Source organism: Toxorhynchites rutilus, chromosome 3 (assembly GCF_029784135.1).
Source record: "Toxorhynchites rutilus septentrionalis strain SRP chromosome 3, ASM2978413v1, whole genome shotgun sequence".
Lineage (NCBI taxonomy): Eukaryota > Metazoa > Arthropoda > Insecta > Diptera > Culicidae > Toxorhynchites > Toxorhynchites rutilus.
The window spans coordinates 145,202,323-145,230,003 of NC_073746.1; the positions used below are offsets into that span (position 1 = coordinate 145,202,323).

The 27,681-nt window shown below is 37.3% G+C and overlaps 1 protein-coding gene across 1 annotated transcript in view; it reads left to right on the forward strand.

Moving 5' to 3' along the window:
• The window catches only part of LOC129773544 (uncharacterized), a 100,661-nt gene that overhangs the window by 58,754 nt on the left and 14,226 nt on the right, over positions 1-27,681 (forward strand). Inside the window, exon 7 of the mRNA XM_055777158.1 lies at positions 22,545-22,637. Coding sequence (XP_055633133.1) covers positions 22,545-22,637 — 93 coding nt within the window. The remainder of the gene's footprint in view (positions 1-22,544; positions 22,638-27,681) is intronic.

The window sequence follows — 27,681 nt, forward strand, 5'->3', positions numbered from 1 at the left end:
TAGGATTACGTTAGGCTATCTGTTGAGTTTGGATATGTTTGAAGAATTACATTGTTAAACTCTTTGATAATGATATGGTGGCCCTGAGAAGGGCAATTTTGTTTGATAGTTGGGTATCGTTTGTTCATTCCACCAGTGTTTACCGAGTGATGATGACAGAAGTATGGTAAACAGTCGTTGGGTCGTTGGTGCGTATCAGATAGAAGATGCTGAAGTGGAAAACCGCCCTCTGTGACCCTAGACGAGATGCCTCCTGTGTTATGTATGGATGAAATAAAGAAAAAAAACTCACCAATGTAATATAAGATAACAATACCGAACACAATTATCAGTTTTTCACATCAGTAAAATCATGTTAAACATGTTATAGAGAAAACATATTTGAAATGGAAAAGGTAATATTGTAATATATGATTTTTACTTTCTGAGCGTTTATTCAACCCAATGTGAATTTTAGTTGGACTAACAACACCTTATACTATATGAGAGCATATGGGAAATCACTTTCTCGAATATTTCTTCACTTTCCAATTTTTTCTCGCCGCATGAACTTTCCTTGGGTGAAAATGAACACAACAAAACAGACAACTTAAACCGAACGACCCGTTCTCGAGTGGGAACACACCTTGGTTTTTATTTATGAAAATTGAAATAAATCGTTTCATATATCAAGTCATTTTTAACACAACTGCTACCATATACAATTTTACAATTACACTTGTGCTAAATTTTTCACAATACACGATTGGTCATTGATATGAAATTTCACGAAGCAACCAACATTAAAGTTCCAAATTTAAATTTTATTTGCTAGAATTAATCGAATCACTCACCCAATATAAAAATGTCTCCAACTTGCATACATTTGCGATGCCGATTTCCCTCGGGCATCTTGGTTTAGATGTCTCTGTTAGGGAACATATTCGGTAGGAACAAAAGCTCCCCCTACTTTCATGTATTTGCAATGCCGATTTCCCTAGGGCATCTTGGCTTTGATGTCTTTGTTAGGGAACACATTTTGGTGGGAACAAAAGCTACTTTCCCTACTTTCAGGTATTCATTCTTTGTGTGGACACCGACTGGACAACATCGTTGCTGGACGAGCTGGACGGCGAGGGATCGAGTGCCTTTCTCAAGGCAAGAGGGCGGTGGTAGCGCTGGAGTAGAGTAATAGAGTAGAGTAGAGTTTTCAAAGGCCCTTTCTCAAGGCTAGAGACGAATGCATTGCAAAAGTTTAAAGTCTCTATAATACAAGACCTTCCTTCCTTCCTTCAGGTATTTGCATTGTCGATTTTCCCCAATCAGCTTGGTTTTGATGTCTCTGTTAGGGAACCGCCGCATGTGTCGTCAATTTCGACCAATTAGAAGTGGTTATTTCCCTTAGATTAGGGGTTGAGATTTTTCAATTGTTCGATAGTTAGTTTCATGACATATATTATTTTATTCAATATAAATAAATTGTTATGGAGCGCCGAAATCGATTGACGCAAAAATTTCATCAATCCATCATGAAATGACTAAGCAATAAGCGTTTGAAATTGGACAATTTTCACGATGTGCTTGATTTTCGATTTTAAATTTGTACCCCAATATGTTCCCGAATGACGTAATCGTACGTCGAAACAAAACAAAAAAACAAATTGGCCAGGCTATGATTAGGATAGACTGTTTTTTTGTATACTGTAGCTCTATTTGTTTTATGTAATCTTAAGCGGCGTTAAATTCGATAAATAGATTTTGCGTAGGGACTCTCTTCTCGTGGCATCTTGAGTACCACCAGGACTGTGCAAAGACGTTTAAAGGAGCATCACCTCGCTTAGAGGAGGTGTATCCGGTTTCTTGTGGCTTTTCTTGGTGACTTGCAATGCCCGTTGCTCATTCCTCCACAACCTAGAATCTAGATAGATCTTGCTTGTGGGGTATAATAAGGAGTGTATCGAAAAGTAGTCTTAAACATTTATCACGTTATTACACACAAACGGATGATTTTTTCTTGTCGTGTAATCAGAGCACGCTTTGTTTACATGTCAGAAATCGAAATACAAGTCATTCAGTAGCGGTTAAAAAGTTGTTTTCGAAATTTCGCGGATTGATTTATAAACTAATACCTAATTTATTAAATTAGAATTAAAAATTACGATTAAAATTGTGATAAGGATAAAAAATTAGCCTTATAATATAAACAGATGGTATAAAAAAATTAAATCGGTCTTGGTTCATTTTCTGAATTATTTGACCAAACATCAAGTAAATACCATTGAGCAAGCACCGTATTCACACGATATGACTCGCTTTTTTCTGTTCCCCAAGTTGAAGTTGCCACTTCGTGGGAAGAGATTTCAGTCGATCGAGGAGATCAAAGAGAATGCGACGAGGGAACTAAAGGCCTTCCAGGGATGCATGGAGCACTGGGTCAAGTGTTGGCACATGTGTGTTGGATCATATTTTGAAGAAGACAAAATAAATATGCCTGAAATTTAACTCGATTTTGTTCATTTAAAAGCGGTACTTTCTGATCATAGGGTACGTGAAAATGGATTTCGGACATATAGTCAGTAACAAATTTTACCTTGTCAAGCGTAGCGTAAGTTCGAATTTGTTTACGCAGATAAATTTGTCCATAAGTTGATGATTTGGCAAGAGATCTGTAGTTGTGGAAAGAAGACAATGGTTTGCATCACAGGGCCAACAATGAATGGAAAAGTTTACAAGGAGGAGCATCTTCAGAACAGGATTTCGCCATTCATTCTATCACACAAAAATCTAGTGAAATTCTGGCTTGACATGGCAAGTTGCCATTACAGCCGAGATGTCATCAAGTGGTATAAGGGAACAAAATCTATTTCATTGAAAAAAAACTATCAATCCACAAAATTGTCCGGTTTTTCGAATGATATGGGGCAATTATCAATAGCAATAGCCCTCTGTATTGGCTCCATGCATCTGTTTTGCATTGCATGGAGGGACGCCCAGGCATGCGTAGCGAAAAATCAAAAGGGTATTGATGGAATATGATGTTTGGTGTTTCAATTTTGCGAAAATCAAAGAGAGGTTATTGGTTTCATGTACGGACAGAAGCAACTACTTGATAATTGGTGTTTTTTTACTCAATTGAAAGATGAAATATAATAATTGGAAAATATATTTGTTGAGAAAAAATGCTATTCAAAATTCTTGGATTTTGGCGCCCCAAAGGGTCAGCGCACCCAAGTGTCGATCCTTTAAAAACTTCCATTACCAAGGCGTGGGCTTCAATGTCAGAGGGCTATGTTATGACGGTATGCTCTAGGTTTCGCAATCGCCTGGAGAAGTAATGGAGAATGAAGATGAACATATCGAGTGATTATTTCTGAATTGGCTAAAATGCATGGTTAATAATAAAAATGTTTTTGTACCTTGGGGAAGGATTTTCGGATTTGTATGGGATACACTAATTGAATGACATTATTTCGTAGTCCTACGTCAACAACGCGGTTCTTCTTCATTTTCAGGTGCTGAAAAACTGCAATCAATACGATTTTCCAATCCAAATTAACCGTGCAAAACACGCTCCTTGACGACCGACTGTAAGCATACTTTTTTCGTCGAACACTCCTCCTCGTGATCCTAGCCGACGGGACGACGGGAAGAAATAGATTGATATATAAATATAAGCGGCACCGAACCTTCGCTACCCACTGAAGCAAATGAAGTACGCGCGGCATGTTGGGCTTGGGGCGTGTGTTTGTGTCTGTGTGTTGAGGCTCTGCCGCGTGGTGGCAGCCGAGGAATGGGATTTGGAAACTTTTGCGAAAAGAACGAAGCCGGTCCTCTTCCAATTGCTGGAGAACGGGGGGGTTAGGGTATTTTTTTCCCCTGCCGAGAGAAGCTGCCAACGTTGCAGCAGGCTTGGCTTAGCAATTTCAGGGACCATCGACGGTTGCGTGAGCGAATATAGCACATCACCTCGCCTAGGAGGTTGTCCGGATTCTATGCCAAGGGGGTTGGAGTTTTTTAGTCAAGCATCGCAAGACCAACCAACCAAGCCCAGTCATACAACCAAACTCGTATCACTGGCAGGGCATACCACGACTCTGTGGACGTTACTGGCGGACCAGCAAGTTGAGAAAAAGTTCATGGAACATTTCTGTATACAGTCTCTTCGAACACAGAACAGCGATACCGAAAAATCGCTTATACATACATATCTTCCAGGCAGCATTCCCCTAGTGTTCCAGAACTCTCCGCTAATTTTTTGTTAGCCATACCTGTCCTGGTACCGTCCAATGTTACATCTAAGCAGAAGACTGGGGAACTCTTTTAGGAACAAAAAACCACCCTGGAAGTAGGGTTTGAGAAAAGCCTAGAACTGTACCTAGTCGTACCAAGAGTCTACGCAACAGCAGGCTGCTCTGAATTACAAAAACTAGTTCGTGCTTCACATAGTTGGAAACAATGAACAGCTTTCAATGCTTTTATGATAACCACTTTTTCGACCCAATAACAAACAAATTATTCTTCCAACAGGAATTACATCTTTCGTTTTCTACCAATTCCTTACACTCATTCAAGATTGCAACATGATCGTAATCATTACAATCATTCTAATTTTCCCAACCTAAACACCACTCCCGGGGAGTACACTTCTCGCTTATTGTTGTCTGCTGCAGCAAGCATTCGTTCATCGAAAGCCGAAAGGCGCAACAGGTGGTTGTATCAAATTTTATTTCATTTTTATTACGCTGCTGATGCTCTCCATATCCATAGAACATGGTCATGAAAATGCAATAAATCTGGGGAAAGCTCCGCACAAGTGACTAAGTGTGTGAGAGGGAAAAAGTTTACACACACAAACACACGCTTGTTGTGAGTGTGAACAATATGAAAGGGAGAAAATGAAGCGAAACGATAAAACGCAGCAACAGTGCAATTTGTACACTTACCCAACGATTCCGGTGGATTTGCGAGTTGTTTGGCAATGAAGCGGATGTTTCCGTTTTAGTGTGTGATAAATTGTTTTGGTGATGAACAGTGGGGCTTTGGGAAGGATACGTGACTACCGGGCGGGGAAGGATTGTTTTCATTAATCGAGTACAATCGACAAACTAGGCACCATTACAAACCATTCCATTTTTACTGTTGATAATTATCAACTATCGTTTCTACTAGTTCACGTTCGTAGAATTGTGTCTTTGACTTCCTTTTGTTATTCACAATCGATCAAATTGATATTCGAAAAAATGCCACTGCTAGTTCTTGTTTTTATTTATACGATTCGAGGCTATAAAATAACGAAACTAATGCTGTAATACAGGGCGGTTTCAAAAGAGATATAAAACATTAAATTGGAATAAAACACATCTAAATAGTATCAATATCTTCAAATCCGGCTTTATTCGGAACATAATTCATTGTAATTTTTGTTTGAATATGATTTCCTTCATAAAATGCGGTGGAAGTTCAATTGGAAAGGCCCATTTTCGATAAAGAAATGCCACACGCACGGTTCGGCATCTTGCATCGTCTTGTTGAAACCACAGCTCCTCCACATTAAGGGGGTATTCTAGTGTAGAGGTACGAATTTCGGACGTTTTTTTCGAGCACCAAAAAATAAAACAAAGAATATTTTAACTATCCATTATAGAATTAACGTTTGCATTAAAAAAAAATGGACAAAAATTTCCGATTTTTCATGGGTTACCACACACTCACGAAACTACTCATGCAGCATCAATCATAGTAACATGTCAGAAATGAGTCAGCAGAAAAAAATTGACAGCTCTATCAGTCGTGATGGCGAAAATAGTGAAGCTACTCCGTTCAGAAGTATGTGCGTTCAATAAACGGTACCTCATCGCGTCGAAAACGGACATCGTGCGGTACTTTGTGGACGTCGGATACGCCCGTTCCGGCATCTAAAACATCTTTGCACTATTGGCAACAGTCGGAAGAAGAGGATGTCAAAGCCGCTCTTCTTTAGCTCCGGACTGGTCGTGAACGGGGTAATTTATAGTACGAAGTGCCTGCCGGAAGTTGCGTCGTTCATAAAAATAACCATAAGGGTGAAGACGCGGTGTTCTGGCCGGACCTGGCGTCGGCCCACTACTCGAAGCGGTCGTTAGAAGAGATGGAGCGGCTGAATATCGATGTGATACCCAAGTTGGCGAACCCATCGTCCCCTAGCTGCGTCCTATCGAGAATTTCTGGGCAAACCTGAAGCGTAAGATCTACTTCAACAATTTTGTCGCGAAAATTGTAAAATAAAACGAAGAAAGAACTCAAAAACATGCAAAAACATGAACTGCATTAAAAATCATTAAAATCGCAAATCACAACATAAAAAAATTTAAAAAAACGTCTATTCGATGAATATCCAGACAAATCCAGACTTTTTATTCACCCGCATTCAAACGTTACTGAAAGAACACTTAGCAATCATGACTGTACTTGTTTTGAAACGCGTTTTCTCGAAACCAGGTTTTTTCAGCTGGTGCTATCAATATCTCACGATCTACTCGACCGATTGGGTCAAATTCTTCTAATTTTCAAAAACCTCTATGCAATGCTTTAGGTATTGTCCTAAAGCAGTGATTTTCAGATTTTTTTATGGCAGAGCACTTTTTATAGCAAAAACATTTAACGGAGCACCTGCATTTTTTATTAAATAAAACAAATCCTATTTGCATTGTTATTACCCGATTGGGAACAACTTTATTTCGATTGCGCGTCACAGTTACACTACATATGATCCGGAGTAAACAAGATATATCACTACATACCTAGTGAAATTAAATTAAAGAATGTTTTCGTTGAATGGATTCAAGATCCAACTCAACGAAACGAAATTTCGGAATGTGTTGCGTAAACGATAAGTTCGTCGACCTTTTTCTTATCTATTTGAACACGCGGCGGCGGACAATACTTATGGGAGCACCTTGGAAGGCAACCGAGAAAATACGTCTACAATAAAACGGACCGACGATCAGGGTTGCCAGAGTAAAATCTGTGTTGTCTGGTCTAAAAGAATCTTTTCATCCTAGTTTTGTCTCAGAAAATCTGTGTTGATATCTGTGTTAAAATTCAAAAATAGAATTTTGGAGAATAATCTTCACTTTAGTATCATTGATTGGCATAGTTATCATTAAATCATCATGTTGATGATACTCACGTAAGGCCAGTAATAGTAATACGGATAGGTTATGATAGTTTTTCATTTCTATATAAATTAATCGGTAGGATTTTATTCAAATTTAATTTTTTTATTCAAACATTCGTCGTTCAACTGTTTTACGATTCAGCAGATGGTTCTAAAATATATATTTCGATTCCTGCCGAGTTCAGAAGTATCTGTTTCTACAGCTTTAACACCGACATAGATATCTTGTGGCTTCTTCAGATGTTGTCCAAAATCTCTAAAGTCTTATCCTGCTACCTATATTTGATGTTTTATTCTGGACATATATTGATCATGAGAGTAAGATATATTGTTCTGGTCCCCAAATTTGAAGTGAGTTCGGGCGTTTCAGTCTGTTATAAAATTTCATTAAATTCATTAATAAATAGAAAAACCTAGTTAAAAAAAAACAATAAAATAGCTTTGGTCATCTAGCCGTTCATTTCAATTCGTTTCACTGTTAAGTTTCGGTCGCCATTTGTGGCTAGCTTCCACCTTTACCTTAACTATTGGCAATCCTATAATTATATTGCAATAGATTGTTAAACCATTAACAGGTACTGGTAACTATATTGCCACCAACAAAAAATATTCTTTTTGCTGCACTTGGAATATTTTTATTTAGCTAAAACCTTCTAAAGGTATCTGGCAATACTCCATTTTTTTTGCTGCTAAAAATGTACGATATTAATCTGGGAGTCATTATTTTGTAACAAAACCACGATTTTAGAGCGAAAAATTATGTTTAAATTGGTTGCATTTTTTGTTGAAAAGTCTTTCACTGTAAATGTGCTATTTGGGATCTACTGTGAAAGATCATGCACTTTTTTCAATAAAATAAATGGTGTATTTGATGGAAATTTCAAATTTAAATTTTTTCTTTGAAACTCTATATAAAAACAGTTTTTTTCGCTTGACTAGAAATATTGTAAATCGCTGAAATAATCGATATCGCTGCATTAGAAATATTGTTTTGATTTTTGCATAACCAAAGGCGCAATGAAGTGAAGAAAAGTGAAGTGTTTTTGGGGATAACGGGCAGTGGCAACTATATTGCCACCAATTTTTTCAACTGTTCCAATAGTTAAAAAATTTTCAGAGGCAAATATGTGTTCCTTCTCATGTAAAGAAAATGTTCTCTTAATTTGGAGTCGGTTCACTGACTAGTTTCCACGGCCTTAAAAAAGGTTAAAAAAATAGGTTGGAGCTGAAAAATATTATTCACAACAAGTTATATCTAATATTGGGACGTCATTTAAAAAAAAATGTATATTCATATGAAACCCAAAAAGTCTGTAATCTGTAACTACAGATTCTTGGCTTCAAAAAACCCGAAAAATCCATAGAAATACAAATTAATTTGTAGATATGGTAATCCTGCCGACCATGTGTTTCATGACTCATCGCGTCGCGAATACTTAAGTATTTCACATATTTTATTCGTGCCAACTACTGCCTACCTGGCCTTCTAGCCTGTCTTGGACATTTTACAGATGGCCATCCGCTGTGTTTCCGTGCAATTATACGCGCGATCCATTTTTCGTTGATTGCAACTAGAATTCGAGAATTAATACCATACATACTTCTTGTTTACATGATAAATACTTACCAAGATTCGAAAAACACAAAATACTACCGAGAAACAATTAATTTTTTTCAATAATCGGTCGAAGCAACACTCGAAGCAGCCGAAACGAGGAACTGGTCCTATATTTTGTCGCGTCATTTTAGTTGTTAAGTATGCTTAAAACGCATTTTTAACACTTATTTTAACTACAGATGTTATAAATTTCCTCGAACAATGCAAATAAATTATTATAAATGGATTGAAGCACTGGATTGGGTTTTTTTTTCAAAATTTCGTCATTTATTTATTTTTTTTTTTGCTTGAGCAGTGGTCTTAATGTTTTGCCCGACACTGTAGTAACCCTGCCGACAATACGTTTCATGACTCATCGCGTTGCGATTTATTAAGTGTTTCACACGTTTTACCACCTGCGGCGGGCCGGGCAAACTGGAAGACAACCGAAATAATACCCTTTGTTTGTGGGATAAAATTTTGACAAGCTTTTTTTTTTAATTTCGAGTCAATTACGCTAATAGTGAATAAATTTTGTAAAATTTGTTTACATATTTAGGCAAAATTTGTTGAATGTTCATTGGTTCGTTCTCGTGAGATATGCGTGTTCAAGCTGCAGAGAGAAATTTCCACATATCCATTACTAAAGACTGAGAAAAAATGTACCAAATAATGCTATCCTTGAGAAGAAGTGGGTTATCGTAGTGCAAAATCCATGAGTTCTTTTTCCACAAATGTTTTTCAAAAAATTCGAAACACAAAATACAAAAACCCTTTTGAAATCCAGAATAAATCGAATACTGCGAATAAACGGAATGATCGATCGTGCTCGAATTCCGCGACAATTGTAACCAAAATAGCGAAAAACTTTTTGGCAAATCCATGTGATCAATTCCGGAATATTTTTCGACAAAGTGTACATCAAGATTACGCGGGTCATCTCAAAGTATATTCAGAGAAAGTATAAGTAATCATTTCTCCAATTTCACAAACTATGCAACATTAGGCCTCAAGCAGTCGAAATGCGTTATTAACCGCCTTCGAAGGAGAAATATTGACCGAAAACAATGTAACCTGTCCCAGTCGGTAGGATGGCAAATATTTAACCGAATGATGGAACGCCCACAGGAACCTTCCGATGGAAATATTACTGAACTAGAAAAGAACAGAGATTCTGTGTATCATTTAGCGCAGCACCGGAAGCATCGGACCCCATCGCTGCGAACAAGGGCGCTACATCCACAGCTTTTCCTTCCTCTCGGCCGCTCGTTTGCTTCCTCCGTGCTGTATCCGTCAGGACACACGATAGGATGGTAGTGTTACCAGTAGGTACCGAACAGTTGGTAGAGTTGCTGATGATAAAATTCAGCGCTGGGCGACAGTTGCTGGCACGGAAAGACTCATTCAGGCGGCTGGAACTTGGAGATGAGCGTGCAAACGAGAGGCAACGGTCGTTCGTCGATGAGGACAGCTCCGACGCTGTTGGCGGTGGCTTCTGCTGCTGCCGTTGCGATGTGGCTGGAGACGACGACATTTCACGATCGGAATATGGTTTTTTTCCTCCCGCTGATATCGCATCAACGGGGGATGAGATGGCGGGCAGTGTTGGCAGTTTTCTGATCGAAAAATTGATTTTAGCCACCATAAAATAGAGAATTTTCCATTCGAGGGTAGCGACATTAGGTTGAACGAAGGTGGTAATCCGCGTATTCGAATTGAGTATAGGTGACATTGAAGCATTGGCAACCTTGCCATTCGCAAACCCACCGGTCCGCTCGTCAAATGGAAAGGATGAGTTTCGCTGTATGACGATAGAAACCGAAAAGGATGAAAGCCAGCAGCAGCAGTCGGGGGAGACCGAGAACCAAAAGCTGATTTTGGCAAAAACGCGCGCTTCGAGGGTTAGGTTTTGGAAGAAATATCAGAAGGAAAAATGATTACCAGTACCAGCGAAATCGGTATCGTTGTGGGCGGTGGGTCGATAATTTAGCGTGGAACGGGGAATGAAGAGCGTAGCTATAGTGTCGCTGTCGTTGGCACAGAAGACTAGAATCCCTCACCCCCTCCCCCATGTCAATGTTACCGATGGTTTCTCTTTTTTCTGGAACGCGCGGGTTTTCCACCGAATCCCTTTCATTTTCCCATCTCGCTTTTAGATATCGTCAGCATCGTCGTCGTCGTCTCCGTAGCCGTTGTCGTCTGTCAGAGTTTGGTGGGTGCCTCCCAGCTGAAATATTCATTCTCCTTTCCGCCCTTTTTGTTCGCTATAACAGCATCAGAATGACCACCCTCCAGAAAAGCGTCCCTGGCTGGGTAAGGTTGGGTAAGTTTTTGTTACTGCTAAAAGGTTTTCGTTCGCCACCAACCGGTGGGGTTTACTTCCAGAAGCCTGTTCGGGAGAAAAAAAACCTTAGTTCATCGGGCCAGGAAGAACAGACTTGGGAGATGGATACACATTGAAGCTAATACTCGCAGCAGCTTGAGTGCGTTGGTTAAACGACTTGCGAGAAGAATGTTTCGCTACAATGTATTACAAAATGTCCCTAAATATTAAACAACTATATTTGTGTCATTGATTCGGTGATATCATTACGACACCTAAACCAACAAAGCGCATGAAATAGGTTTATCTTTACCATTGTTGTGTAAATCAATATACCATTAGACACATATGTTTGAAATGGGAAATTAAGCCTTTATTCATGCTTACAGTCGCTCACAGGAAATATTAGGTGTTGAAGTACCGTTCTGAATCATATTTCGGACACTTTGTTCTAATATCTTGAAATGCTTAATTCACTGATGATATAACTATCAAATTAATACCACAATTGCTTCTCTAGAGTAAGCCCTTGGTTTCACTATCATTTCATATTAGAACTACATTTGAATTATAGCATAATCGGTAAAAATCTGACAACTCTACTCATTATCGTTTGTGTTTGACGTTTGCTTAGCGTGAGCACGTAGAATTTACCCGTTCATAAATATTTGAATTTCTCCCGTGTTTCATCAGTTCTCATCATCGTTAACAGTTTACTGTGATTGCTTGGTGTGTTTCGCAGTTGACTGTAAAATATAATCAAGTGTAATGTAATTTTCGTCCAAAAAATTACAAAATGAAGTGTCCGAAATTTGAGTTCAATCTGTCCGAAATTTGATTTAGTGTACGAAGTCTGATTCTTATTCGCTTCATTTGAAAAGTATTTTATTCGATGATTTTTTTTATGTTTTCAATCAAATAGGTACCAAAGCAGAAAGCTTAAAAGCATATTGCACTAATTTATTAATAATATCAACCAAATAATACCTGTGCATAAAGCTTAGATCTGTTTTCTGCAGCATATGCCTTGAGCGTCCGAAATATGATTCAGAACGGTATGCCTTTTTTATAATATGTTTCATTTTCTACCTTAGAAACTTAATTGCGGGAAGTTTTATTCCATTTTTTTCCAAGTAAAGTTTAGCTGGTAGTCTACGTTTGCTTGCCGTGGTTCACAAAAAATATGATCCATTGCTAATTTGGTGATGTGTGAATAGTGATTTAGACGACTCAGAAGCAATGATTTTGGAAGCGATTGGAAGCCTAAACTTCCGTCCTAAAATGTCACTCGTGAATGGTACCGAATACAGGTTATATGGTTGAACATAGCTCTGAATGAAAAACGAACGGAATGGGAGAATATACACATCAAGATTATTTTATAGCATGCCAATGCCAGACCACATGTTCATTGATTTGTCAACAATTATCTAGAAAGAGTGGACTGGGAGGTTCTACCTCACCCACCATATTCCTCAGATATTTTTTCTTCAGACTACAAATCGTTCTGGTTTCGGCATCGGCCCTCTCTGAAAATCAGTTCCGATTTTATGAAGAAATCAAAAAAATGATTTGATAGCTGGATGGCTGCAAAACAATTATACTGCTACCAGCTTGGAATCCGTGTATTGCTGGAAAGATGGGCTAAAGTTGTGGTTTCCGGTGGAGCATACTTTGAATAAACTAGTAATAAGTTTTGTCTTACAATTGAATTCCCTTTTTGTATAAAAAAAACGAGAAATGTTTCTTTACACTTACAGTGCGCTGGTCGTCACGACGAGAGTAACACAAAAATATATAAATTTTAATGATTGAATAAGGCAGTGACTTTCACACAGAAAATGATAGTAGTTTGGATGACATATTTCGATGGTTTTCTTTTCTTAAAATTGAAAATGTTTCAGTCAATGAATACACTCTCAACAACCACCGTTCTTCATCCAACTGTAATTATCGCACCGTAAAAGTAATGGCTGGAAGAATTAGCAGGACTTATTTTCGACCCCCCTCTCATCACCGCTTTTCCTCCCCCGACCGGCCTAGAAATTATATTTTATTACTCTCAAGCAGAAAGCGGCGTGGGAGAGATGGCATGACGCATCTATTCACTTCTTGCCTCCCTGTCCACTGAGTCGGGTTAGGTCGCGAAAAAAATATACGCCAAGAGAACATTGCCCACATGAGAACGTCTCCTGCTGTCGTCGCGCACGTGGACTGTGGGTGGGAGCCTGGAGGGTAACTTTCAATAACTTCTGGTGTGAGGTGCCAGTGCGCTCTTAGGCTCAAACTCGCTTGCCTCCGCAAGGCAGCCCTCCTTATGCTATCGCAGCGGTCTACTCGTTCGACTTTTTCCCCCACACCACGTCTCGGTCACGGACGGGGTGTGAGGTTCGGTTCGGCTAGGATTCGGTTCTTCCTCGGTGTGCTCCTCGGTTGTTGTGCCACCACCGGTTACCCGTGGGTGAGAGAGAAAGGACTGTTGCAAGACAGCCACCACTGTGTCTCCTACCTTTCGATGGGGAAAGAGAAATCAGCCCAGAGTGAGATGCGAATGGAGACCAACCGAATAACACAGCCACCCTCGGAAATGCCTCCCCCCACACAGAAGCACATGGTCCATGGGCCAAAAGTACCAAGCTGCCTGGGACTGTGCTGCCTTAGTCGGCTCGACGATTAGAGCATCCGTGTGGAACAACGGGAAAAGTTTTCGTCAGATTGGTCATTATGAAGCCATGTAGATTGCGAGTTTTCGTATTTTATTGTAGTGGTAATGACTGTATTTGATACATATTTAACACTCGAACTATCGACAGTTTTAATACAGGGGAACTTCGATATAACGTACCCTCGATATAACGTATATTTTACCTCGATATAACGTACGCATTTTCAAAGTACAAAAGAATAATATTTTGAATGTTTTTTTTTCTGAAAGAACAATAAATTATCTGTATTTTGACACTAAGGCTTGTTTTGTACCTTTAACCAATACCGAAATACAACTGATTTGTGATTCCGGATTCTAAATGAATCATACTTTAATCAACAATGCGAAGGAAAACATCCTGGAAAAGGTTGGCTTCGTCTTCTAGTTGAATTTATTCATTAACTTTACTCGAACAGCAACACAATAAAGTAACATAAGCTACGTTTCTGAGCTCTTTATTATGCTTTGATATAACGCACAATTCGATACAACGTACAATTTTGAAAGTAAAATGAACGTTGTATCGAAGTTACCCTGTATACCTATTTTTACCAAACTAAACTGTCAAACTGTAGAAAAATCAAGGGAAATAAACTATATTTAAAAAAAATCATTACATTATTACAAAATATCAAATAAAATTTCAAGATAAATTCTTATGAACAAATACACAACCGGTCATTTAGACCGGTCGGTAGTTCTAGTGTAAAGAATTTACAATATCTAGTAACGAATTGTGTCTGTCCACTGGCTGGAATTTATTATATCTCCGCTTTTGAGTGTATTAAGCTACCATTTATTTGTATTTGAATTTTAAAAAATCTATTGCTGATATTGATCCCTTGTCAAAAATATTATAATTTTTATTATTAACTACAAGAAATTACGATACTCGAGTCGACCGCGAGTAATCGGTTTCCTATTTTATTAACCATAGAATTAAGGAAACATGTCAATATATGCTAGTAGAAATATAGTTAAGAGTATGGCTCCTTTAAACTTATGTAACTGAGCCTGTAAAAATAAACGGATTAATAAAAAAAAAGAAATTACGAAGTTAAAGTCTAATTAAGTTGGGCTTTGGATCATATGACAACTAATTTCCCGGTGTTGGACTAACGGAGCTTTGAAATTGTTGTTTAAGTTATGCTTAATAATTTTGTAAGCATAATCAAAAAACGTTAATTTATATTCCAAAAATACATTTAATCTGAAAAATAGGAGGAGATTTTTCGTCAAGTGTTCGTAGGTCTCTTGAAATATCTTAACACTAAATTTTAACAGTGATTCAGATTGAGTTTGAGCTTGAGCTTGGGCAGACTGTACACTTCGTAGTTGCTTTCCGTGATTGACCTGAACCAGTGAAAGTTTGCTTAGGGTTTTGGTTTGATCACAAGCGTCTGAGATTTTGCATCCTCTCAATAATTTCAGCGGTATTCGAATAATACTAGTTTTTAATTCGAGGATACAAAATTTGCGAATAGAATAATTCCACGCCAAATCAGCCGACCTCTGTCTCGATCCTCTCAGATTTTTTGGTTCTTTGTACATAAGGTGAAGGCTATGGAGACACAGTTTTGATTATCAGATGACCAATTTTAACTATGACTGATTCTTCATAAGGACGTATACAGACTTTTTTTTGCAAGCAAACATCGAAATCCAGATGTCTGATTGAAATAGGATGTGCAACAAAGTTGTTGGGAAATCATGAGCTATACAGAAAATATAAGATTTTGAATACACCATTGATAAATCATACTCAAAAATTGAATTCAATATTAAACATGTTTATAGCTCAAAACATGACCCCTTCGATATTTTTTAGATTATTATTATTAGAAAACTTCTTTAATTTAACGAATTTTGACGTATAGCGGTGCCATGTCAGACTCATTAAATCGCATGTATGAGTTTTTGAAAATTTGTGGAATTTCAATACTTTCCGAAATCTTAACCATTTAAGAAAAACAATTTTGAAATAGGGTCTACATGTGAATACAATGAATGTGAATGAAATTAACATGAAAACATTTTTTTCTAGCACTATTCATTCTTGAAATATAACCAATTTTATATTATGCGGTCGTGTCTCGGATTCAACCTTTCAACTTTTATTCTTTGGAAACCGAACTTCATAAGATGAAAGGATTGAAGGTTATTTTCCCACCAATTCCTTCTGATAGAATTTCCATTTTTTTTCTTTCGTTTTTGAGTTATGATTTTTCAATGTTAACGGATGGTCCGGAAAACCATCCAAACTTTGAAAAATGATAACTCAAAAACGAGATAAAATACCTCTCAGATTTTTGGATATGTTATGTGCGCTCAGCTTTCAAGAAATTATATACAAAAATATAGCGCCCTTGGTCCCGAAACCATTTTTTTTTATCTTCGCTTGTTTTGAGTCGGCATATTTCCGCCACTTTAGTGCCAATCACCGACATCAGGGAGGCGACTCCACCTGTTCCTACCTATCAGACTCAACAACTCATGAGCCGGGCCAACTTCTTTTATTTCCCTTCCGAAGGAAGACGTAACAAGAGATTTTTCGCCTCAGAAAATCCCAACGACGCCAGCTGGGATTGAACCCAGGCCGATCGGATTGTGAGCTAACCACACAACCACTGGCGCCATCTCCCAAAACCATGCAAACTATAAAAAAACAAACACAATCAAAACCATTTTTTTCCAAGTGTAGTAAAAAGTGTGGTCAAGAAAAACCAGCTCATTGGCTTTGATTTAATATGTCGATCATCTGAATCGTTCCAGTAGTTCTCGTTCCAGAAGCCTCTATTAATTAAACCATGCGATTATCTTCCCTATTAAGCTTCAGATTCTGGACTGGTTAGCTTGTTTACCGATCAAAATCCTGTCAGGAACTTATGAGGAGTGATCGGACGAATAGTAGATGCAGCTTACCAGCAGTATGAGTGATTTGAAGAGCTTAAACGAGCAGTATCCTCTGCGTAGAACGAGATATCCACTACAACATGGCGCAGCTTGGTCGTAACCACACCGAATGGGTAAAAAAATCATTGGTTGAAATCGGTCCACTAGAAAAATTTGTGGAAATCCCATCAGTTTAAAAGGGGACTCAGGGGACGGTCCAATTGACTGTCATCATATCAGATTAAGCTGTGATACCAGATTAATCATAGTAATTTATTTTCTCGTTGAAAAAATCGTGAAAATCACATACTTTTAATGATGTTCATAGTGTACTACCCCCTTAAGGGGGGTTCCTTGTCTGGAAGGTCGAAAAATAATGAATTTTCGTGTTTTTTGTGTTAGGAATAAAGTGAAGTGTTCGGCTATTGTGGTTTTTGTTTAAGGTATATTTTCCATTTTTTGGGTGTATGAATAATGATTATTACGCTGTTTACAGCTGGATGCGTAGACACTGTCTGAAAATCGGTTCTTTACTGGTGGTATCGGTTCTGGAGCAACGGGGTGTCGCAGATGGAATTCCAATGAATCTTCTAAAGCTTTAGGACAATACTTAAAGCGTTATATAGGGGTTTTAGAAATTACGAAGAATTGCTAAAATTGTGGCAATTAAAAAAAATCGAAAAAATGTGATATCAGGAAAGGGCTATGTAACGTTTCAAAAAAATCATTTTTACATGCTGATAAATAATTTCAGCCAAATCGGCCGAATAGATCCTGAGATATCGATACCACCAGTTGAAAAAACATGGTTTCGGGAAAAACGCGCTCAAACATTCGTACTGCAATACTACATCCCTTGAGGTGACTCATACTTTTGGCTGTAACTTTCCAACGAAATAATATATCGAAAAAGATGAATTTCATGCCAACTTGTCTTAGGAGTTGGCAGCACCATCTCAGATAGTAGAGAAACGTTGTGGGTGTAAAGTGACTTTGCATACTTGAAATATTGTAAAAATAATTAGACTACTTTTTAAAAATAGCCAAATTTTTTTTCTCAATTTTTACTAAAAAATATAACATACAAACTATGATACCTACAAAATTCTTGTTAAAGGATGAAATGCAGGAAATGTTTGTGTAAATTTTCACAAAAAAATACCAAAAATTTTTTGTGAAAAAAATTCGGTAGCAAAAAGGTTATCTAAAAAATTAATTTCTGAATTTTAAAAGCATACGTTTTCAAGAAAAATGAATTTAAATTTTGAACATATTTTTTTTGAATTAATTTTTTTTTTCCAAAAAATTCTTTGATAATTTTTAATGAAAACCAAAATAACTTCCTATACTCCATTCTTTGGCTAAAATTTTGTAGGTCGGATAGATTTTTTTTGCGGTTTTTTGTTTAATTTTGTGTTTTTTCAAATTTTGTTTTAAAAACAATAAGATCTACAAAAAGTTGATCAGAGAATGAAATATAGAAAATTACTTAGGTTTTCACTAAAAAATACCAAACAAAGTTTTGGAAAAAAAATTCATTAAAAATAAAATTTTTCAATTCGTATTTTGAAAACTAAAATTTTTTTTTCTCGGAAACATGTGTTTTTAATAGTCTGAAAAAAATTGATAGAAAAAGCCCTTTGAATTTACAAAAAATCACCCATACATTGGAAAATGGGCACTTTACATAGAAAAAGTTTTTCGAACAACAACTTTTTCATTTTTTTCTTTGAAAAAATACTATTAATGTTTAATTCGTAACATTTTTATGTATAAATTATCGCAATTTACATGCTTACATGCATGCTCTATTTAGAAACATGTCAAGAACATGTCAAACGTGAGAATTTACACACAAAAATATTACGAGAAAAACATTATTTTTTTCAGAAGTCTTCATGCAAAAATGACTTATATTCCAAAAACTATAACAGATAGAAAGTTGACGTCTGCGACAAAAGTTCATATTTTAATAAGATCTAAAATTAATTAATAAAAAAATACGTTTTTGAGAAAAATGGATTTTTATTGTTAAACTAACTTTTTTTAGCGAAATTTTTTGGTATTTTTTGGTAAAAATTTAAACAATTTCCTACACATCATCCTTTGACAAGAATTTTGTAGGTATCATAGTTTTTTTGTAATAAATTTTTGTAAAAAATTAAGAAAATAATTTTGGCTTTTTCCAAAAAGTAGTCTAATTATTTTTCGAATATTTCAAGTATGCGAAGTTGTTTAAATGACCGATGTCTTTACACCCACAATGTTTATCAACGTTTGTTAGTTGGTAAAAATATTAATAGTACAATAAAAGTTGTATTTCAGGTTTAAATTGAGTATGTTCTGCTTTTGCATGAATTGTTGAACGACCGAAAATAAAAGGATATAACAAAGAAAGAAACATTTAGTCCTTTGGGGTTTTGCTTGCGATGAACTCTTCAAGCGGAGCACACAACCGAGACAGCCTACCGTACAAAAGAAACAACGATCACAAACAGGGCTCGGTAAAGTCATTTCCAACTGAGGATAGTCAGGGGACAATGGAGCCATCGGCCTTCGCATTCAATGAGGAAATGAGGAAATGAGTTTTTACTTACTGTCAACATAAATCGAAAGTCATGCGGGCATCGTCTTCTATCCGCTCGACTTCACTGTACATTGAAAATTTTAGACAATCATCGGTGCTTGCATTCCTCGGTGATGGAGTTAATGGGGAGATTGTTAAATGAAGGAGGGACCTCGACGTAGACTGCCAAAAACATTGGTTTTTGACGATTGATTTTGGAATTTGAGATTTAGTCAAGTGTTCGAATCTCTTGCAGCGTGTTGAGAGTTTATTCGAAGATGTATTTGAAAACTTTGAGACTAGAAATATGGCTTATGAGGACGTGTTTTAGCCGATTAGTTAAAATACTTAAAAATATAATGGCGGCAATATGATTTTTTTTCGTTTTTGTAGCGAAAATCATCACTTAAAATCTAAATAAAAAAAAACCTCTGCTACGCGATAGAAAATATTTTATTCATACTGGAAAAAAATTAAAAAAAAAATTGATCGTAAAGATCTTAAATAAATGTACCGTTTAAACAAGATTTCGAAAACAAAAAAAACGAGTTTTGATCTCACTTATACTTCGTTGTGTTGTAAGAATGAAGCTTTTTTTTACAAATAAGTTTCTTTATGAATCTTTCACTTTTCCAATGTTATACGGTAAGCTACCCGCGTTTGTTCCTAGAATTTTATCCAATCTATGAAATATTCTAGAACATTCTAAAATAAATGATTTTGGTTTGTCCAGTCGAAAATTTGATCATGGTTTGCCCATTTTTTTGAATGCTCTAATTCAGCGCTCCTGTGTCAAATACGGTATTCGAATGATTCAAAAAATATAAATAAAACTATCTTTTTCATGATTTACAGTAGTTTTATAGTATGTTTTTACGGAATCACATGTTTTGAAGGATTATAAAATACCTTCTATTTGTGTCAATGCGCCCCTCATTCGAGCTAACTTTTAATCTATCACCAGATGATTATTTCGCACGTATTCAGACCTTTTCTGGATTATAACATTTAAAAATATTGTAAACATCATGCTTGCACACCATTTGTATCAGATTCACATAGCTAAACCATTAAATTAACACATTTTGATGAACTCAATTCTCAAGTTGTCCAATTCAATGATGTTATTTTATCCATATGATTTCTATGGCAACCGCTTGGCGCGCAGGAGTTTGTTTATTGTGTCCTTCGCGGATAGCAGAAATAAAGTTTCTCTGTGTTGAGGGTAACACTTTTGAAATGCCCAAGAAAAGGTAATATTCTGAAGAAAGCCTAAATTATGAACAGATCAATATGATGACAGTAAACTCAAGCAATGATATATGCAACATCTGCTTGTGAATTCGAATGTTTTCATTCAAAAATGGTGATTTCTAAAACCGGACAAACCATGATCAGAAAACATAAAAATTTGAATAATTTCAACACCTTATAGTAGTATTAGCAACTAGAGACTTGGGACTTTTCAACAAACCCAAACTCGTATCGATTATGTGTGATTTTCATGAACAAAAATCGATTTGTATTTACTAGTAGCGTAAAAACGCCCCATATCGGACAAACCAAGATCATTTACCCTAGTATGTTAATTGAGTTTCGGGACTGATAGTGAAAACGACCTTTCAAACAAATTATTCTAATATTTGTTGATTTTATTAATCAAAGTAGTTTCTCCCCACTTTAATTCAAAACACACACTCTTGGCATACAGTGTTACTGAACGAACAACAAGTCGAAGAAAAACAGTGTTTTAGAAATTATTTTCCCACTGTGCATCATCAGCAACAACGGCGCGCTAGAAGCAGTTGAGCGCCGCTGATTTGAGGCGACTCGCTGTACCAAACGAGAAGAGGGCTGATGCCAGAACACGCCAGAACGAAAATTGCACACAGCATAATCCTGCTGCGAAGAGTTTTCCTCCCGCGCGTAAGAAGGGCTGATGCTTACCATCATCCATCGGTGGCAGGCCAACTTCTCCACGGGCCCGCTGGCTGGGTGAAAGATTGGATGAGAGGGTGACGATACCCACCCCAAACCCGCCGCGTGCCCAACACGGGATGATGGAAGGAGAAGGTAGAAAAGGGAATTTTGTGAGGTAGATGATGGTTTGTACAAATACATAATGCAAGAGCAGTGTGCTATCTCGGGAAGAAGCAGCGCAGGAAAAAAAAACTTTTTCGGTACATAAGAGAAAGCGCACCCTTCGCCACCCTCCTGCGTTGGTTCAGGAAAGAGCTTCTCGCGCTGTCTATGTATAGGGTGTGCAGCAACGATGTTTTGGTCAGTCAAAACTTAGTATTCGGCGAGAAGTGACATCGGAAAGCGGCGTTCCGGAAGGATTCAGAGATTCTAGGCTGTTGGAGTGTGTGTCATTACAGTTTCCAGGAAGCTTTCAAGCAATACCATCAACTTGCTAGCACCCATTTCGGTGTCCTGTCTGCCACCCGAAACCACCCAAACCCCCCTTCTAATCAGGAAGGGGTTGTTCCCCGAGAAGTCGAACCACCAACACATCTGAACACCCAGACTCAAGGATCCGGTACCAAGCAGGGGGTGGTGGTGGGGGTCTTTACCCAAGAAAGACCGAGATACACCCGAAAGCGAGGAGCAAAGGAGCAGGAGCAGATCATCAGCACGGTACACGAACCCCTCGAACTTAGAAGACGAGAAGGGCACATTCCATCTTACATTTTTCCTTCAAGGATAATAATAGTCTTCGGCTGGTCTTGACAGAGCGTTTGTGTTTCTTCGCTCGTCGTCGAGTGCGGATCGGCTTCCCCAGACAAACACGCTTCGCGTCTTACCAGTGATTAGGGATTTGGTTCCAAAGTGTGTACAATACCAATGAGTGAGTTTTAGCCGAAATCAAAATCTTAAGAAAATTAAATCAAAGCAAAACCAAAAGAATAAAAGTTTTGTCTACATAAAAGAGTGTGAATGTGAGAAGTGATTCAAAAAATCATAAAACTATTATTTTTCTCTTTCTCTTTTTTGTCTTTTAATTCAAACAAAAAAAACAAAAATTGGTGAAACCATCCACATCGTCTATATGTGCTGCTTGCTTCCGTTGGCTATCAACGATTGATCGCAATCTGATTCTGCCGCGATTCGTACGCGTGGATAAACAAAAAATACGCGGTTTTTCGCCTCGTGCCATTTTGCTGTGTCTGTGTTTGTGTGTCCCGTTTGAATCTGCTGTGCGATTTTCTTGCAATTTTCCGCGCACTCGCTGCTGTGTTGAATAACAATAATAATAATAATAATAATAATAATACTGACAATACGGTATTAAAACCACGTGCACGTGTGTTGGCGTTGGCGTAAACCACCTGCAACCGAAATACGCTTACCTGTATACACACGTTGTTTGGGATGGCAGCGAAAAGAAAAGCAAGTGCGATGATGCACAGCAGCAAGGTGAGTGGTGCAAAGAGTGCTGGCGAATTGAGCGTGGGATTACAGTGAAAATGATATAGTTCCTTCCTCGCTTTGCCTTATGCGGTGGCGGAATGCTAATGTTCTGTTAATAGTGTAAGCAAAGTAAACACCAAGCATGGATTTTTTGTTCTACGATCTTTCGCGCTTTTCTTTGTTGATAATGCAACAGTTTAGCCCGACTCATTATGGGAGAGCGACTGAAGTTAATCGGCAGGAACAATAAGTTTTAATTCAATGTAATGTTGCTGATGATGTGGATGATTGCAATTATCAGAATTGTTTGGTTGTCATATATTTTCTATTGCAACTATTATTCCATGAATCCGGAATATCACTTTGAGTATGTACCATAAAAATGAGATAAAGTGATAACATGTTAAAAAATCTACAGATTTTATAACCCAAATCATTTTACACAAATTTGGAACTTTATTCATAGTACCCAGCATCAAAATGCGTTTTTCAATTTTTAGTATTTCAGTTACAGACATATCGTCTTCAGTCACCACAGTTGACTAACCTGTCTCGTTGTACATACAGTGACTCAAATCCGTAATCGTACTCCACCATGCAGATCTCTTTTCCCTACTTTTGAAAGCCGAAAACAAGCTTTCGGAACATTCTATTTAGATAAAATTATAGTGTTATATGAGAGTTAAAAGGTTTGCTATCTGTTTTCAGAATAATGGTTTTATTTCTCTAAGAATGGCGAATGTATGTGCTAATGTATGAAAATTGACTCAAACTCATAATCGCATTCTGGTTGAAATCTCTACTCGATTTCGAAGGCGGTTGGTCAATTTCTTAATTCCATCATTATTATGGAATCCCTTGTTCATTGCAACTATCTTTAGCTGTCTTTAGCCTTATCTACGAGTTAAGGCGTGTCAACAAAATGGGATAGAGTTGAGTATTCAAGTTTTGCCAAGACAATGACCCAATGACTCAAGACATATGAAGTTCGCACATGAATACATTACAACTACTCAAAAGTTATTGATATTCCTCCACAATCTTCCGACATCAATCCCAGTAAAAAAAAACTCAGGAGGTTATCTGTGTAGGAAATTTAGAAACCATTAAATTTCTAAAACTAACGATTTTAAAACCACTTAATGAAAAAATTGATTAATATACCTTCTGAATACACCAAAAAACTCGTAGATCAGGCTAAAGACAGCTAAAGATAGTTGCAATGAACAAGGGATACCATAATAATGATGGAATTAGGAAATTGGCCAACGCCTTCGAAATCGAGTAGAGATTTCAACCAGAGTACGATTATGAGTTTGAGTCAATTTTCATACATTAGCACATACATTCGCCATTTCTAGAGAAATAGAAACCGTTATTCTGAAAACATATAGCAAACCTTTTAACTCTCATATGACACTATAATTTTATCTAAATAGAATGTTCCGAAAGCCTGTTTCCGACTTTCAAAAGAAGTGAAAAGAGATTTGCATGGTGGAGTACGATTACGGATTTGAGTCACTGTATAACTGAGTTTGCGTAAGTCTACTTTCTTTATTATTATCCCGTTACAAAGTGATTGATAATTCACGATTCACGAACAAGGGGTTTGGTGGGGTATCGATAATCTGTGACGGGGGGTGTGACAATTTATTAGATGCGCAATCAAGTTCTCGCTGCTTTCTATGAAATGTAGCTTTTATCTAAAAAACGTTAACAAACGAATCATTGGAAACATTGCCCATTGCTTGCTACAACTTTTTACCATCTTTCCGGCAGAACTCGAACGTTTTCTGGAGTTATCCACGAAACAAGCCATTTGTTTCATTTCTCCAAATGATCGTAAGTGTTGATCAACCAGACCATGTGCCATCGAACGGAACAGGCAATAATCGAATACAGGGCGGACTCGATTATATACAGTTTTTGATTTCTTTTCACTGTATATAATCGATTAAAAAAATATTTTTGTATTCGTTTTATATATAAAAGAGGAATTTGATAACGGTATTATTTAATTGATATTTTAAGTAAATTTGTTCAATAGGCTTTTAAGCTTTCTATTGTGGTACCTATTTGATTGAGAACATAATATGTTTTTCAATTGAAGCGAATTAAAATCAAACTTCGAACACTATTTGTGGAAAAAAAAGAATTTCGGACAGAGTGAATTCGAATTTCGGACACTCTGTTTCCATAACGTTTCTTGTCGTTTTAGGCTCAATTTAAATTCCTGTACAATTATTAAATCAAATCATCAGACATGCGAAAATAACAACGACTTGCACTGTCTAAAAGTGTACTGCGACTTTCCATGCACACACAAATGTCTTAAAAATTGTCGGTGTTTGAAATAATAGTTTTGGATACTATCTCTCACGCCTGCAGCAGTTTCATCTCCGACCAACAATACGGTTTCGTGCCCAGGTTCACTCCCACAAATTTGGTTTTGTACACATCGCTCATCGCCCGCTCTCTACAGTCTCGTAACCAAATCGATGCTGTTTATACAGATTTTTCAACCGCGTTCGATAAAATCAATTATGACCTCGCTGACGCAAAACTTCAGCGCCATGGATTCCATAGCTTTTTTTTGAACTGGTTACACTCATATCTTACTGATCGTGTGAAGTCAGTGAAAATTCCCCATCATGTCAATGGGTGCTTCGTCTGAAATTTTGGGCAAATAAAATAAATTTCTTTATCTGTTCTGAACAAAATAAACATCAATTGATATCAGAGTTCTTCGCAATTGATATCATTATTCAGTGCACGCATCAATTTATATATTGAATTCGAGTAACACCCGCTATTATTAGCTGTTCAAACAAGTACTAAAATTGGTGGAGCGTGGCGGAGATGTTTAGTTACCCACATCAAAATACCAAGAATAGGTGTAAACTTTCCTGAACACATGCATCTAAAACTAATTTTAGAGTAGGGGAGTAGGGTTGGGAATTTGGACCACCTAAGCAAATCGCCTAATATTTCCAAATCAATACGGTCTAAATAAAAAATATCACATTGTATACTGAGCTACACTTGTTTTCTCTCAAATAAAATAATGTTTAATCATTATATAAAGCTTCAATCTACCAAATATATAAAAAATAAAAGAGATGATTTTTGGACATTAAAATTTGATGCGGGGTGATTTGGTCCAGTGTGTGTTTCATCGAAAAAAAACATACTTATGTTTTCTGTAAAGTATTTTGGGATAATGTTACAATCAGTAACAATGTGTTGGGATCGATACCAGGTGTCTTGGCCAGATTCCAGACCAGAAAAGTTGGATTGACACCATCTCGAATTCTGCATGAATCTTTTCACTGTTGGTCGAGCATTTTCAAACACTTTCGATGCTTGGCAAAGAAAATCCGTTCTCGATGGCCTGCGTTGCTCTTTCCAGCTCCTCCTTCTTCCAACGTTGTCTGTCCATCCTCTTTTTGTGATTCAGAGGCATCTGGAATCAATTAGACCAAAAAAAGTCTCAAACCTGTAGGACCAATTCACCCCACACAACATGCGAAAATTAAAATGCAATTAATTTCATTTATTGTTATCAAACTTACAGTTTCGCTACATCAAATTGTTCCTCTTCCGTAGGCGAACAGAACTGTACTGCACAATACATGAAAAGTTTGTTTAATAAGCGGGAAAAACCTTAAAACCACTATCGGAAAACTCACATTTTTTGACGATCAAAGGGCTTGCTGTATTTATGCTACCGTTTCCCTCTACTTTTGAAGTTTTACCAAAGGTTTTTTACTTTAGGTACATACGGTTCATCAATAGAAAGAAATGACATTATAAAAAATCCAAGTTGAGTCGTAATTTTTGAGATAAAGGAGTGGTCAAAATCACCCCATATGACCAAATCACCCCGTGTTACTCTATTTATTTCTTTATATGGGCAGCATTTGTATGATGTCGCCCCGCTGTGCCCTCGGTTCCCCAGACTTCAATTCAATTCAGAGAATGTTTTCGGGAAAAACGAACTTAATTTCTGGTTCGTTTCTATGAAAATGTATTTTGCAACGAAATGTTTTGGGAGAAATTTTTTTTTTCTGTGCATGAAAAGGTGCACGTGAAGAGCAATGAAATATTGCGACAATGGATGGTATATTTTTCACATGATGTGTTTGAATTGTAAACATCATGTATGTGAGAAACGCGTGTGATTATAAACATGTTTGTGTTTTTGCATTGGGCGTGTTTGGAATAAATATTGAACACTAGCGAAAAGTATTTTCGTGTTTAAACACAAACATGGAATTTGAACATCACGCGGACATGTGTAACTGGTTGTCGAAAGACTGGTTATGACTATCAAGGATTTTGGTATCGTTCTAGAGTCTGAGCTAACGATCCGCGATCATATCTTGTACATCATCACCAAGTCATTTAGGATAATAGGTTTCATTTTTTTGCGTCACCAATCAGTTCAAAGATCCACGTTGTATCAAAGCTCTCTATTGTGCTCTAGTTCGCTCTACTCTTGAATACGCGTGCATAGTATGGTCTCCCTACTACCAAAATGAATTCCAGTGAATTGAGGCTATCCAGCGAAAATTCGTCCGTTTCGTCCTACGTAATTTGCCTTGGAGTGAACCTTTGAATCTACCAAGCTATGAGGATCGTTGTGAGTTGATCGGACTCGACTAGCTGTGCTTACGTAGCGAAGCAGCGAAGGCAACCTTCATATCAGATCTGATTTCCTCGAGAATCAACTGTGCTGATCTTCTTCAGTCGATCAATTTTAACCTACACCTTTGTAACCTGCGTACCTCATACATTTCTCTGCCTTCGTCATTCTCGTACAAATTACGGTTACAACGAACCCGTATCGAGTATGTTTCGTGTTCTGAACCGTTGCTACTTGTCTTATGACTTTCACTTACCTCGTGCAAGCTTGAAAAAGGCATACTTGACCGCTCTTTCCAGTTAGGCATAGTTTTAAGTAGATATTAACCTTGTAGTATTAGCATCACTAGGGCACTCATGTTCAGGCCTGTTGATAGAAATGGATAAATTTAATACGAACGATACG